This window comes from Ovis aries, chromosome 12, assembly GCF_016772045.2.
Source record: "Ovis aries strain OAR_USU_Benz2616 breed Rambouillet chromosome 12, ARS-UI_Ramb_v3.0, whole genome shotgun sequence".
Lineage (NCBI taxonomy): Eukaryota > Metazoa > Chordata > Mammalia > Artiodactyla > Bovidae > Ovis > Ovis aries.
The window spans coordinates 79878518-79893623 of record NC_056065.1 but is presented as its reverse complement, the minus strand read 5'-3'; the positions used below and the strand labels follow the sequence as shown (position 1 = coordinate 79893623).

At 60.9% G+C, this 15106-nt stretch overlaps 1 protein-coding gene across 1 annotated transcript; it reads left to right on the top strand.

Annotated features, from left to right (window-relative positions):
• The first annotated feature begins 483 nt into the window (after positions 1 to 483).
• On the top strand, positions 484 to 5098 carry ELF3 (E74 like ETS transcription factor 3). The gene is made up of 9 exons (XM_027976036.2): positions 484 to 620; positions 973 to 1143; positions 1371 to 1592; positions 1686 to 1781; positions 1872 to 1991; positions 2145 to 2234; positions 2363 to 2479; positions 3734 to 3929; positions 4384 to 5098. The coding sequence occupies exons 2-9, from the start codon at positions 981 to 983 to the stop codon at positions 4496 to 4498; spliced, it is 1119 nt and encodes a 372-aa protein (XP_027831837.1). The 5' UTR covers positions 484 to 620; positions 973 to 980; the 3' UTR covers positions 4499 to 5098.
• Positions 5099 to 15106: the final 10008 nt, after the last annotated feature.

The following is a 15106-nucleotide window of genomic DNA, read 5'->3' as shown; positions in this document are numbered from 1 at the left end:
AGACCTTGCCCCCAGCCTCCTGCCAGCGGTGGGCCCGTGGCTGGCCCTGCGGCCGCCCATCCAGCAGCCCTGACTGTTGCCCCAGACCTCCGCGCCTTCCCTGCCTACCTGCCTGCCCTAGTCCTCAGACCTGCAGGTAGCCTTCCTGACCCAGCCCTGACCCCCGTCCCCTCCCCTCCCCTCTGCCCAGCCCCGGCCTGGCCCCCCTGAGGAATTTCCTGAGCAGAGAGGGCACATGCCCACCCGGGGCCGCCCGCCCAGGCCACTGCCCCAGAGGGCGCGGGTGACGGACCTGACAATCATTAAACCAGCTAGGCCTGACTTCCCAGCACCGGCGGCCTGGACCCCAGCCAAGTGGCACAAAGTATGCAAATCACCTGGGCCAGGAGCCCCGTCTAAAGGCCAGGAAATCCCCTCGGCCAATGAGCCGCCAGCTCAGGTTACCGCGGGCGCCTATAAAGGCCCGGGTGCGGGCGGAGCTCCAACGCCCCTACTGAGCGCGCTGGGAGCGCAGCCAGAGCCTCGGCTACCTGGCTACCTGGCTACCTGGTGGGGCCCCTTCCCCTGGATTTCCTCCGCCGGCAGCCCCTGGCCTGCCTGCCACACCCTCAGCTGCCACGGTAGGACCCCCGCCCGGCCCGGGGGATGGGGAGGGGCGGTGGAGCTCGGTTCTGAATCTGCGCAAGCGGGAGTGCCGGGCCGTGTCCTGACGGCAAGGGAAGGACGCGGTGGCCGTGATAGCTGGTCCCACCCGCAGACCCAGGCGGGCAGAACAGGGAGCCCGGCCTGGTGCCCTGCTCACCACACGCTCTCACTCCGCTCTGAGACCTTGGAGCCTCTTTGGAGGAGAGCTGGTCCCAAGACAGGCTGACCTTCCCGCCCTTGGGGCTCTAACTGCCCCAGGCCTGGTGGGAGCAGGATGGCCCGCGGGTGAGGCAGGGTGCCGGCCTCACCAGCCTCCCCCGCTCCCAGGGAGCCCCATGGCTGCGACCTGTGAGATCAGCAACGTTTTCAGCAACTACTTCAGCACCATGTACAGCTCGGACGACCCCACTCTCGCCTCTGTGCCCCCTGCGCCCACCTTTGGGGCCGATGACCTGGTGCTGGCCCTGGGCAGCCCGCAGGTGGCCCTAGAGGGCTCAGGTGGGTCTCAGGAGAGGCTGGGCATTTGGGGCGAGAGCCTGGGATTGGGAGGGATCGGGCAGGGGGCGGGCTGGGGTGTTGGGGCTTGGGGGTACCTGCCTGGGGGGGTGCTGGCCAGGGTGCCGTGAGCACCACCACCTGCCCCCGTCCGGGTGGGGGGGGGAACCCCGGGAATCCCCAGCGGGTGCCAGAGGGGGCTGACCCTTGACTGCGCTGGCCCCTTGCAGAGAAGGCCAGCTGGCTGGGGGAGCAGCCCCAGTTGTGGTCCAAAGCGCAGGTCCTGGACTGGGTCAGCTACCAGGCGGAGCGGCACAGGTGTGACCCTGGCACCATCGACCTCTCGCGCTGCGAGCTGGACGGCGCGGCCCTGTGCCGCTGCGCGCCCGAGGAGCTGCGCCTGCTGTTCGGACCCCTGGGGGACCAGCTCTACTCACAGCTCTGGGACCTCAGTGAGTACCCCTACCCCGGCAGGGAGGCTGGTTGCCCCGGGGAGGGGAAGGAAGGGGAGCCGACTCTCTGGGCTCTGACCCCCTCATCCTCAGCTTCCAGCTTCCCCGACGAGCTCAGCTGGATCATGGAGCTTCTGGAGAAGGACAGCCTGGCCCTCCAGGAGCCTCTCGGGGAGCAAGGCCCCTTTGGTGAGAGCCCCTCCTCCATCCTTCCCCAGCCTGACGGCCCCCAGCTGGGAGAGCCAGGGCCCCCTCTGACCACTCACCCCCTGCCCCCAGACCAGGAAAGCCCCTTCGCCCAGGAGATGCTCGAGGACTGCAGGCAGGCCAGCCCCACCTACCCAGGCAGCTTTGGCGCGGGGGCGCCCTCCCCAGGTAGCTCCGACGTCTCCACCGCAGGTGAGCCCTCCCTCAGGCGTCTGCCCGCCGCCGCCCTCCCGGATGTCCTGAGCCCTGATCTCTACGGCCACCACCGCCCAGGCTTTCTGAGAGGACGGGCCCTGGCTGGGCAGTGCTTGGCCTGCTAGGGGCTCACTCTGGCCTGACCCCCAGGGACTGGCGCGTCTCAGAGCCCCCATGCCTCGGACTCTGGTGGAAGTGACGTGGACTTGGACGCCCCAGACAGCAAGCTCTTTCCTGGGGGTGAGCAGAGGGAGCCTCCTGGCCCCCGAGGGTGCCCCCTCCCCTGCTCTCCTCTAGGGTTTCCTGGAGGGAGGCTGCTCCCCAGCCCCCAGCCCTCCCACTCCTGACCTTCCGCCCCACCCCTCCAGATGGCTTTCCTGACTACAAGAAGGGGGAGCTTAAGCACGGGAAGCGGAAAAGGGGCCGGCCCCGAAAGCTGAGCAAAGAGTCCCGAGAGTGTCTGGAAGGCAAGAAGAGCAAGCATGGTGAGCGGGCGCCCAAGGGTGGGTGGGCCACATTGTGGGGGGCCCTGGGCTGGGGGCAAGGTGAGGCGGGCTGGCCCTCTCTCCTCCTGATTGGGGCCCTCCATGTGCTAAGGCCACGGGCCCAGCGTGCAAGTGGGTCATACGCTAATGGCCGAGCCTGGCCAGGGGGTCCTGTGTGGGGGCAGCAATGGCTACAGGAGGAAGGCCTCGGGCTGGACTCCAGCCTTCCTGCCTGAGGGACACACTGCTGGTGGTGCGGGCAGGCTCAGGCATGGACCGAGGCTTGGCTGCTGGAGGCCCCACCCCCTGAGGGCTCTGCAGGGGTGGGCCTGCCACACCAAGCCCTTACCTGCTGGCCTCAGGCCATCAGTGGGCTCCCGCCCCTGGAGCTACCAGGAGGGTCCCACAGCTCACTCCCCTCCACACACAGGGGGCCTGTTTGCTTCTGGGGTCAGTCTTTCCAGAAGCTGTCCCTCGTCCCCTGGGCAGGGGCCAGCTCCGTCCCCTTCCTGCTGAGCTCTCACCACCCACTGGTGTATTTGCTTTTTCACCGTTACTCCTCCAAACTGTGAGCTCCCTAAAGTGGCGCCACTGTGTCTCAACGGCTCTCGTATCCCAGCTAGACGTTGATCAGTCTTTGAGCAGGTTAGACCTCTGCCGTGTGACCCATGGTCCTCCTGGAGCTCCCCTGGCTGTCTACGGGGGTAGGCAAGGAGGGAGGCAGCCTTCAGTAGACAGTGCTGGGCCAGGCCGGGAGGCAGCCATCAGTAGACAGTGCTGGGCCAGGCCGGGAGGCAGCCATCAGTAGACAGTGCTGGGCCAGGCAGGGAGGCAGCCATCAGCAGACAGTGTTGGGCCAGGCAGAGAGGCAGCCATCAGTAGACAGTGTTGGGCCAGGCAGGGAGGCAGACATCAGTAGACAGTGTTGGGCCAGGCAAGGAGGCAGCCATCAGTAGATCTTGTGCTGGGCCAGGCTAGGAGGCAGCCATCAGTAGACAGTGTTGGGCCAGGCAAGGAGGCAGCCATCAGTAGACTGTTGGACCAGGTGGGGAGGCAGCCATCAGTAGACAGTGTTGGACCAGGCTAGGAGGCAGCCATCAGTAGACAGTGTTGGACCAGGCTAGGAGGCAGCCATCAGTAGACAGTGTTGGGCCAGGTTGGGGGCAGCCATCAGTTGACTGTGTGCTGGGCCAGGTGGCAGTTGGGGGAGCCACAGGTGCCTGGGCCGCTGACTGATGGAGCTTGGCCTTGTAGCCCCCAGAGGCACCCACCTGTGGGAATTCATCCGTGACATCCTCATCCACCCGGAGCTCAACGAGGGCCTCATGAAGTGGGAGAACCGGCAAGAGGGCGTCTTCAAGTTCCTGCGCTCAGAGGCTGTGGCCCAGCTGTGGGGCCAGAAGAAGAAGAACAGCAGCATGACCTACGAGAAGCTGAGCAGAGCCATGAGGTGGGCAGCTGCGGGCGCCGTCAGCGTCCTACCCCTCAGGTCGGCATGAGTCCCCTGCGGCAAGGAGTCGCAGGGCCTGCCCCTCGTGCAGACGAGCGATGGCCTGGTTTGCAGCTGGCTGGCCTGCAGCACACACTGAGCTTGGTCTGATGGGCGTTTCTATCTGCAAGGCTTGTCCCGTGAAAGGCACTTGTGGGCATTAACCCTGGTCCACACCATTGAAGTAATTAAGCTGCTTGTCTCTGGACCTCAGTTTCCTCCCAGGTTTCCTCCAGCCCCAGACCACACTGCTCCATGCAGTCCCGGGGAGGGTCAGGTGTCCCCCACAGAGCCCAGGGTGAGGGAGCGAAGGCTCTTCCTGTGCGGGATATGGTTCAGGCCCATGTCCCCTGGGCCAGAGCCCAGCAGGCAGGTTGGCTCCTGCCCGGCACCTCTGACCACCTGTCCCCCTCAGGTACTACTACAAGCGGGAGATCCTCGAGCGGGTGGACGGCCGGAGGCTTGTCTACAAGTTCGGCAGGAACTCCAGCGGCTGGAAGGAGGAGGAGGTGGTGGGACACAGGAACTGAGGGTCGGACCAACCCTGCAACCATCCTCGACGTGAAGTGCAGCCCCTGGGAGGACCGCCCGGCCGTCGGGGCGCGCAGCCCGTGCCTTGGAGAGTAGCTGAGGCCCTGGGTCCCGTCAGCGTCATCCTGGCCGCTGGGGCCAGTGGCCTCTGCGGTCTGCCCTCCTTTTGGAATTACAAACCTGGAGTTTGAGGTGACCGTGCACTGGCCTTCGCTGCAGGTGCAGCCCCTCCTGTCTGATTGGACCTCACTGGACCCCAGCTGGGGACACCTGCCTCCTGCAGAGGCTGGATGGGCTGAGGAGGCCGCGGGCCCCAGGCCTTGAGAGGGGGCCCTTCTCTCTGGACTGGCTTCCTCCTCCCTGCTTGGACTCCGCGGGCAGGGGTCAGGGCACTCCCTAATTTATGTGCTATAAATACGGACATGTACATAGAAATCTATTTTTTTCTAAGACGTTCCCTTCCCACGCCTCCCACACCGGGCACTGGTGCCATACTGACTGTTCGAGGCCCTCGGCTGGGCCGGTGAGGTGTGGGGCTCCTGGTTCTCTCCCTGTGTGAGGGGAGCACTCCAATAAAGTGCCTTCTGGCCTTTTTCTAACCTTTGTCTTAGCGACCTGTGCACTAAGCTCTGCAGCTCTGGAATGGATGCAGGCAGCAGGGTTGGGAAAGGGGACCAGGGCAGGGCTCTGCTGGCCGGAGGTGAAGGCGGGGCAGACCCTGGGGTGGGCTCCACGTCCCAGAGCTGAGGCTCCAGGGCACAGGCCTGCCAGCTGGTGCTGGAATTAGGTGAGGCCATCCTGCAGACAAGGCACTGGCCGGGTGACCTGAGCTGAACCAGGCCTCTGCTGCCCGCTTCCAACATTGGGCCAGTGTGCACCGCGTCCGCTGAGGAGTCGGGGGTGCGTGTCCAGCCTCATGGAGTAGAGGTTGTGCCTTCCAGCCGAGTTGACGGCAGGCTAAATAACCGTCAGATAAATTCAAGCTTTTGTTTTCAGACGTGGAATCAGTTATGAGCTCGTGGAGGGAAAAACGAAGCAAGAAGAGCACTTGAGACCCCAGAGGCCCTGCCCCTGTGACCCCTCCCCACGAAGCCCCTGCCCCTATGACCCCCTCCCCAGGAGGGAGACTGCTCCACGGCCCCAGGGACTCGGCCAAGGTCATGGGTGAGATGCTGGCTCCCAGCGGCTTCTCCAGGGTCGGGGCTTGGCAGCGGGTTGCGGATGTCGCAGCTCTGTGCACAGGACAGTGCTTCTGGGTTCTGAGGGCCGTCCTGGGCGTCCTCCTGAAGTTTCCCCGAGGGGCCAACAATTTCCTGTCAGCACTTTAGAAGGCCATTTTGTGGGTCTGAAAGGCTCTTTAGCTGTCTTAGAAATATCAGATTGTTCACTAAGGGCATGTGGGTAAGGAAGGGGCCAGAGGAGTACAGACTCGTGTGCACGCATCTACACGCGTGAGCATGCGCATGCGTGTGCGTGAGCATGCGCATGCGTGTGCGTGTGCGTGCATGTGTGTGCACGCGTGTTAGGGAGGGCTCGCTCACCTGGAGGACAGGACCTGGGAGAGGAGGATGGGGAAGTGGTCGGGAGCGGATGGAGCCGTGGGGGCCCTTTGGGTAGCGGTGTCCCTTCTGAAGGGGCCCGTGGCCGGGGCGGGCGGGAGTTCAGCCTCCAGCCGTCCCACTTCAGTGTGTCTGCTGTCCGCTGGGGTCCCGGCCCAACAACCACTTCATTTCTTGAGAATGTCTGTGCTAGGCACTGTGCTCACTGTCTTCACGCCCTCGGAGGGGCTGCCTGGCTGCCTGCGTCCCTTCTGAGAATGGGCCTGGGCGCCCAGGACCCCTGCCCCCCGGAGGCGCAGGTGAGGGTCTGCTAGGCAGGAGCGCCGGCCCGCCGGACCCGCCCTTCCTCCTGTGCCAAAGGGCCGCGGCAGCTGCGCCCACAGTGCGCCGACCTTTGTCCCGCCGTTTGCAGTTTATGGGGCGCTTTCCTCCTCCTTTATCTGCTCCAAGCCGCCCCACAGCCTTCAGAGGGGACTGGGCGGCCCGGGCCCTGCGGGGCTGGACGCTGACCCAAGGTCAGAGGCAGAGACAGGGGGTGACCCCGAGGCGAGCGGGGCTCTTGCCGGCCCTGGGGGGTGACTGGGGCAGGGCTCGCCCCCTCCACAGGGGTGTGTCTGCCTCAGGACACTGCCCTCTCCCCACCTGGGACCAGCAGAGCCCATCGCAGCCCCAGGCAGCCTGGCCCCAGGGCGTGGCCACCCCTTCCCCTCCCCCGAGGGGTGGGGGTGCTGCTGGAGGGGGAGGGAGCCCCTCTGTGTGTGGCTGCGGGGGAGGGCTGGCCTCGCCCGTCTCCCCTCCCTGCCTGGCTGGGGGCTGCTCATCTGCCTTGATTCCTTTCACTGTTTACACCCTCTTGCCCTCAGGGGCTGTGGGGCCTCCAGGCAAGGCCAGGCTTACTCATCTCAGGCCTCCCCAGGCCTGGCAGAGCAGGGCTCGATAAATATTTGTCAGGCTGGCCCGTGCCTCTCCCCGCCTGCCACCACCTCCCCTGTGTGCACACACACACTCACACCACCTCCCCTGTGTGCACACACACTCACGGACCCCCAGCTGACAGCCGCACCACTCACACACAGGTCACAGCCTCAGCCTGCCCCCACCCCTGCCACCTCCCTCTGCACGCACGCAAACACACACACACACACACACACACACACAGCCCCCAGCCTCAGCCTGCCCCAGCCCCCAGCCCAGCCCGTTACTCACCAGCTCCCCTCCTCCCCCATTTTTTCCTTCCCCGTGTTTGAAAGCCTCTCTCTCCCTTCCTCCCCCTAGGTGGGCTCAGGTCTCCCCACACCCAGGTTGGGCCCAGTGCAAAATGAATGCCCGAGTTAAGAATTATTCAAAACAAAAAAATGATTAGCGACCCTAAGTGGCAACCGCCTAATTGGCCCAGGGACCCTGCGGGCGGCCCGCCCCTCACCCCACCCCGTGCCTCCCCTACAGCGGCCTCTGCACAGCAGGACAGGAACACGCTGCTGCCGAGTCCTTAGAAGCAGAACGGTTTCCAGAGTAACGGGGTAGGGGCTTCTCCTAAGAACCAGAAGGTCCGGCCACGCGGCACCGGCTGCCCGCAGGACCACCGTCTGGGGAGGCAGAGCCCAGCCCGCAGCCTCCGTCAGTCCCGCCACGCGGGCGCCCGGCGCTGGCGGGACAGAGCTGCGCCCACCCCCACCTACTGCTTCCCAACAAGTAGCTCCTCCGGCACCCCTCTACCTGCAAGACGATGGTCAATCAGTCAGCCGGGGGTGGGGCCTCATGGGGGTGGGCTACAGACACTGTGAGGGGCAGGCCGAGCTTCTCACCTCAAGACCTTTTCCAGCCCAGTCGCTGCACGACGGACCCAGGCCCTCATGCGCCCTGGGATATGGGCAACCTCTGAGCTGGTTCCCAAGGGCCCCCTGCCCAGCAGTGTTGTCCCGGTCTGGCCCCTCCCCTCTGATTCATCCATCCAAGTGTTAATCACTCAGTTGTGTCCAAGTCTTTGCGACTCCATGGACTGTAGCCCACTGGGCTTCTCTGTCCACGGGATTCTCCAGGCCAGAACACTGCAGTGGGTGGCCATTTCCTTCTCCAGGGGATCTTCCCATCCCACGGGTCGAACCTGGGTCTCCTGCATTGCAGGCGGATTCTTTACCATCTGAGCCACCAGGGAAGCCCGACTCTTCCCCAAACTGATGTCTCTTCAGGAGGAACAGTGCCCTAGGGGAGTCCTGCCTCATAACCCACCACCAGTGACTGTGGGACAGGGCCCTGGATCCAGGTGAATGCGCCCCATTTTGTAGATGGGGACACTGAGGCTCAGAGGAGGTCGGCGACTTGCTTGCAGACACAGGGCGTGTGGGCACACAGGTGCAGCTCAGCCCTCAGCACCAGCGGCGTCATGAGCTCCTCCTCTCACCGAACGTCTGTGACGCCCTGGGCTGTGTGCTGGGCACCCGGGAGGGGAGGGCCACCCAGGACTGCAGAGCCCCAGGGATCCCAGAGCGCAGGCCTCCCAGCTGGGGAGCCTGCCACCCTGGCTCCCGGCCCCCTTCCTCAGCCCCTTGGCCAGGGGCCAGGCAGCGTGCCTGGGGCGGGGCTCCGGCAGAGGGGGTTTGGGGGCGCTTCCCGGGGATCCTGCGGGAGCAGAGAGTATCAGTCTTTGAGACCCCCGTGGGAGCCTCCTCATTCCTGTCCTGACGTCCGTCCCCCATCTCCCCCATCACCCCCCCACGTCTTTCTCCCCTCCCCCTCCCCTCCCCCTCCTCTCCCCTCCCCCTCCCTCCCCTCCCCCTCCCCTCCCTCCTTTCCCCTCCCCTCCCTCCTCTCCCCTCCCCCTCCCCTTGCTCCTGCTACGTGCAGGGTAGGGCTGGGGCAGCACCAGCAGCAATTAGCCCAGCTCAGCCACCCGTTACTGGAACCTTCGTGTCAACTCTGGAGCTGATCCAGGAAACCACACCCAGAGTCCCGGATGACTCAGCCTCACCTGCCCACTCCACACCTGCCAGCCCCAGTGACCCGCGCCCGGCTGGAGCGAGAGCCCCAGCGTCCCCTGACCTGTCCTCCTTGGCCCGACCTGTGGGTTTGCCTGGCATGCCAGGTTTGCAAGTCCTTGCGTGGCAGGCTTGGTGCCCTGGCTGACTTCTAGCCAAGAGGGGAGGGGAGGGGAGGTCCATGCAAATGCTGGGCTTTGGGGGCTGCAGACAGAACAGGTACTGTCCTCTGCAGCACCGTCTGACGGGCAAGCAGCTTAAGGCTAGGAGATCACTGCCTCTCACTATCAGAGAGGGACGAGAGCACCCCTGTGGTCTGGGCTGGTGAGGATGTGAAGGAATTCAAGCCTGCCAGAAACCGTGGGTCTAGGTGTGAAGTAGAAGACACTTTCTGAAGGAAAATTTGACAAGCTGTCTGAAGGCCTGGAAAAGCACTCTCACATCTGAGAACTCTTCCGATGAAAGCGATTGGGTAGATGCACCAAGATGCGCGAAGCAGGACTCTCCTTCGGGCTGCCGCGTAACTGCGCACGACTGGCAGAAAGCTGGGTGCCACCCAAGGGGCAGTGAGGGTGAAGCTCTCTGCAGCAGCGACGCTGGTTCACACCACAGGCAGCCCTCAGAGCAGTGTTGTGCGGCTCTGTTTACTGACACGTGCAGCTGCCCTCGAGGTACTATTCAGTGGGGAGAACATGGGTTTGCATCCACTGTGTGTAGAATGATATATTTTTGTAAACTGTTAGTGGTTATCTCTGGGCGGGCATCATGGAAAACAACTATATTTTCTGAAAGAAAATTAAATTGTGTATATGACTCAGCACAGCTAAAAATACACAAATATATAAAAATTATTTGAAGAACTGAACTATTTCCCATTTTGAAAAAAAAAAAAAAAAACTTTAAACATCTCATCAACAGGCGAGATGTTCCAAAGGCTGTTACTCACACCTGCTGCCTACACAGTCTTTCTTTTTAAAAATTTTTTGACTGCTTGGCATTTGGGATCTTAGCTCCCCAACGAGGGATCGAACCTGTGTCCCTTCCATTGGAAGCATTTACCTTGACCGCGGGACCACCAGGGAGGTCCCCACAGTCTTTCTTCATGTCAATCGCCCAGAGGCAAGCATCAGGCCTTTCAATTTAGCAAGGAGTCTTCGGCTCTGGGAGGCTGGGACTTCGCCCAGAGATTGGCAGCGAGCTCCGGCGTTCTTCCATCCCCTTTCCTCCCTCCCAGAAGCTGAGTCTCCTCCGGACCCCGTGGAGCCACTCGCCCCCCAGCACCCCTCCGAGGCGTCCACAGTGCTCGTAGTGTCAGCTCAGATCCTCCGTCTGTTCCTGCTTGTTCACTTTTCCACTAGAACCTGTAACGCCTGACAACCTTTGTGTCCAAGAACGTGCGTCCAACCAGCATCCAAGAACCTGGTTCTATCGGTAACTTTGCTTCTTGACAGTGAGATGTTTGTCGTTTGATTTTTTTTTTCCGTGTCTCATGATTTTTTATTAAATGCTCTACGTCTGTGCTGCTGTTGTTCATTTCCTAAGTCGTGTCCAGCTGTTTGCGACCCCGTGGACTGGAGCACTCCGGGCTACCCTGTCCTTCACTGTCTTCCAGAGTTTGCTCAAATTCATGTCCACTGATGCCATCTGACCATCTCAACCTCCATTGCCTGCTTCTCCTTTTGCCTTCAATCTTTCCCAGCATCAGAGTCTTTTCTAGTGAGTCGGCTCTTCATATCAGGTGGCCAAAGTATTGGAGCTTCAGCTTCAGCGTCAGTCCTTCCAGTGAATATTCAGGGTTGATTTCCTTTAGGATGGGCTGGTTGGATCTCCTTGCCATCCAGGGATATCTGTGCACAACAATGGAGACTGAGGTGAACAGCACGTATGGCCAGTTACGGGTGTGTCTCTTCTACTAGGCTGTGTGTGTGTGTGCGTGTGCATGTGTGTGTGCGTGTGCATGTGTGTGTGTGAGTGTGTATGTTTGTGCGTGTGTGTGCGTGTGTGTGCGCGTGCGTGAGTGCGTGTGTGTGAGGGTGCGTGAGTGTGTGTGTGCGTGTGCATGTGTGTGTGTGTGCGTGTGCATGTGTGTGTGAGGGTGCGTGTGTGCGTGCGTGTGTGTGCGTGTGTGTGCGTGTGTGTGCGGGTGTGTGAGTGTGTATGTTTGTGCGTGTGCGTGCGTGTGCGTGCGTGTGCGTGCGTGTGCATGTGTGTGTGAGGGTGCGTGTGTGCGTGCGTGTGTGCGTGCGTGTGCATGTGTGTGCGGGTGTGTGAGTGTGTATGTTTGTGCGTGTGCGTGCGTGTGTGTGCGCGTGCGTGTGTGTGAGGGTGCATGAGTGTGTGTGCATGTGTGTGCGTGTGTGTTTGTGCATGTGTGCGTGCGTGTGTGTGTGCGTGTGTGCACGCGGGTGCCCGGGGTACTGAGTCTGGGCAGGGGTTCAGGTCGGTCTGAGTTCTGTGCTGCGATGGGGTTGATCAGTTGCCCCGGCCCCTCGCTCCTCCGGCATTGGCCTTTCTCCCCGTCCTGCTGTGCCCTGGCCTCGGAAGGCCTCTATCTGGCTCTGCTCCGTGTAGACAGCTTCATCTTGGGGCTTGCTGCCCTGGTGGCCGGGGGTCTGGGTTCAGGACATCCCCACGTCCCGGTCCGGCTCCACCTGGGCCTCCAGGGTAGGAGGTTTTCAGCTATCATGGCCCCCAGCCTGTGGCTGCCGAGCCATGTCTTTGGCACCCCTCCTCTGGCCCAGGGAGGCCTGTGGCACCCGGGCCTCCGTGCTGGACACTGCTGGCATTCGGGCTGTCTGGCCGCTCAGGCTGGGCTCTCGCGACTCTGCACAGCTTCAGTAGCATCCCCGGCCCCGCCCGCCTGGGGCCCTCAGTGCACGTCCCCCACCCCCAGCTGTGAGGACCAGCGTGTCTCCAGACTCTGCCGCGGTCCCTGGCACGAGGCACCCTTCTCCCCTACAGACCTGCTGCTTCAGGAGCCCCTGGCCTCCCCCCTGCTTCCTGCCGCACCCCCAGCACCTTCAGGCTCTCCGCCCCTCCCCTCCCCTCCGCCCCGTCCACCCCCTGCTTCTGGGGGCAGGTCTGGGGGGGTTCCTGCCCCCCCCGGGAGCCCCCTCCACCTGTCACCCACTTTCTCCTGATCCGTGTGGAGGCCTGAGGATCGCGTCCACGAGACGCACCTCCAGGGACAGCTGCGTCAGGAGCCCTCCCTCTGCCTTCAGCAACTCGATACGCATATTGTTACACATATTCACGGAACTCTCATCTCCTGGACTGAACCCCCCGCCCACTGCCTCAGGAGAGTCTGTCTTGGCCCACTCCCCTTGGCGGGGGGACACCTGTCTCTCCGCGGGCTCCAGGCCCCCTGGTTGTCCTGTGGCCTCAGCTCCCTGATTCGGCAGTTTGCTTCTGTTGTTGCTGTTGTTGGGGCTGAGGCAGCCCTTCGGGGCCTTCTGTGTCCTGAGCAGAAACAGGCCTTCCATCCTCGTGTGTGCACAGGACGGGCACCCCTGTACGCTGGGCTTTTTGGTTCTTTGTCGGGGAGGAGATTGGCACAAGGGTAATCACAGCAGAATATTTCTTTGAAAATAAGAAAAGGCTGGAAGCAAATTTAGGAGTAAGTCACCTTACTGAGGGGCCACTGTGTGCCCGATGTGGTCAGTATCTCACATATGCACAGATGCACACACATGTACAGAGACGGCCTGCACAGCCACCTTCTGCGGTGGGTCTCTATCACCCCTATTGTATCGATCAGAAAACCAAGGATCAGAGAGCTAAGGCCAGTTACTCAGGGTGTCCAGCTGGTGCGTTTGGGTCGTGCTCAGACTGAGCAGTTTGACCCCAGAGCTCGTGCTCTTAAGCACGATGTCTACACGGCCTCTCACAAAGAAGCGGCTAACAGACTACACCAGCGAGGAGGAACGGGGCAGCCGCGGACCAGGCTGAGCGGAAAAAGCAGGCACATGACAATGTATGCAACCAGCTATCCTGTGGGGGTGGGGTGGGGAGAGACTCTCGGGAAGGACGCCAAGTAAGCCCGTGTCGTGTCTGGGACGGGAGAGGGAGTCGGGCAGTGAGGAGACTGTCTAAGCACAACTCTCTGGACTAGTTGAGCGTCTTGTCATATGTGAGTGTTACTTTCAGAATTTTCCTCGCATTGTTTCAAAGCACGGTATCTCTTTAACTTCGCAAAAATCACATCAAGTGAGGATTACGCTCTCCAATTCACAGCTGAGTAAGCCGTGTGACTGAATCGAGCTCAGCGACTTGCCTGTGGCTGCACAGACCCTGGAACCAAGTTTCTGGAAGTGTCCTTGGTGCTTTGTTTTTCGGACGCTTGGCTTGTGGTCTCTTAGCTTCCCGACCAGGCGGTCAGTGCAGGCCCTCAGCAGTAAAAGTGTGGAGTCCTAACCTCAGACCACCAGGGAATTCCTGGAACCAGGAATTGAATCCTGCGTCTCTGACTCAAGTCCAGTATCCCAGGTGCTATGTGCCATCATGAACTTGCCTTCACTCACCATTCATCATCCATAAAATGTTCGCTACGCATCTACCGTGTGAGTGTCTGACAGTTGGTGGCCTCAAAGCTGCTCAGTATTCTCTCAGACAGGATGGAATCATGGCCCTTCCACCCCACCCAGGGCTGAAGAGGAGGAGACGCACGGTGATGCCCAGTGCTGGTCATGGCAGGGGCACGGAGCTGCCTTACGCCGCTGTTCCGTGTACGACATTGCACAACCTCCTGGAGAACATCTGGGCAAGAGCATTGAAGACGCGCCAGTATCCAACCCGACAGCTCAGCCTCAAGGGCTGCTCACTGTCTCCTGTTTCAGCATTTCTTATTGAAGTATAGCTGCTTTACGATGTTGTATACGCTTCTGCTGCACAAATAAGTGATTCCGTTATATATACATGTATCTGCCTGCAATGCAGGAGACCCAGGTTCGATCCCTGGGTCGGGAGGATCTGCTGGAGAAGGGAAGGACAACTCACTCCATCATTCTCGCCTGGAGAATTCCACGGACAGAGGAGTGCAGCAGGCTACAGTCCATGGGCTTGCAGAGAGTTGCGCATGAGTGAGTGCTAACGCTCCCGCTGTCTCCTCCTCACATGTATATACACACAGCCTTTAAAACCAGTCTTTTCCATCAGGGTTTATCTTCTCCTATAGGATATTGAATGTAGTTCTCTGCTACACAGAGCCTTGTTGCTTATCCAGCCCGTATATAATCCTGCTGCTGCTGCTGCTAAGTCGCTTCAGCCGTGTCGACTCTGTGCGACCCCATAGACGGCCCACCAGGAGCCCACCAGGCTCCCCCATCCCTGGGATTCCCGAGGCAAGAGCGCCGGAGTGGGCTGCCGCTTCCTTCTCCGATGTATGATAGCTAACATACACTAGTTTTAACTCCCAGTCTGTGCTTCTCCCAACCCCTTTCCCCTTGGCAACAGTCTATGTCAAGAACTGTATTTTAAGAAAATAATAAGATGTGGGCGCAAAGCATGTCTGCAGGGAGACTCACAGCGCCCTGACAATGTCTAGGACACCTGCGGGCGCTTATGAAGCAGACTGTCACAGGCGAACAGTCGTTCAGAATGACATGAACATCTCATGACGTGGAATGTCCGAGACGCACCGCTGCGCTGCCTGTAGGACAGCACGTGTGATATGCCTGTTTCGGTTTTAGACGCGGGGATGACGGAGCGCGTGGGAAACAGCCTAGCAGAGGCATCAGCCTGATCAGAAAGACTGTCTTTCCATGGTGGGATCATGCACGGTTTTCACTTTGTTTTCAAGCCTTTTTGTATTGCCTAAATTTTCTTTTACAGGAAAGTCGTACTATTCTTAAAACAGAAGGGACTTCCCTGGTGGTCCAGAACTTAAGACTCTGTTCCCCTGCAGGGGACATGAGTTCAATCCCTGCTGGGGGAACTAAGATTCCACATGCTGCCCAGAGCAGCCAAAGAGAAAGAAGAAAGAAGAGGACAAACAGATCAGGGTCTTCTTCATTTTGAAAAATAAACAGTAGTGATTCCAGAGAGTGAAGCAAACAGCACATCTGATATTCGGGAC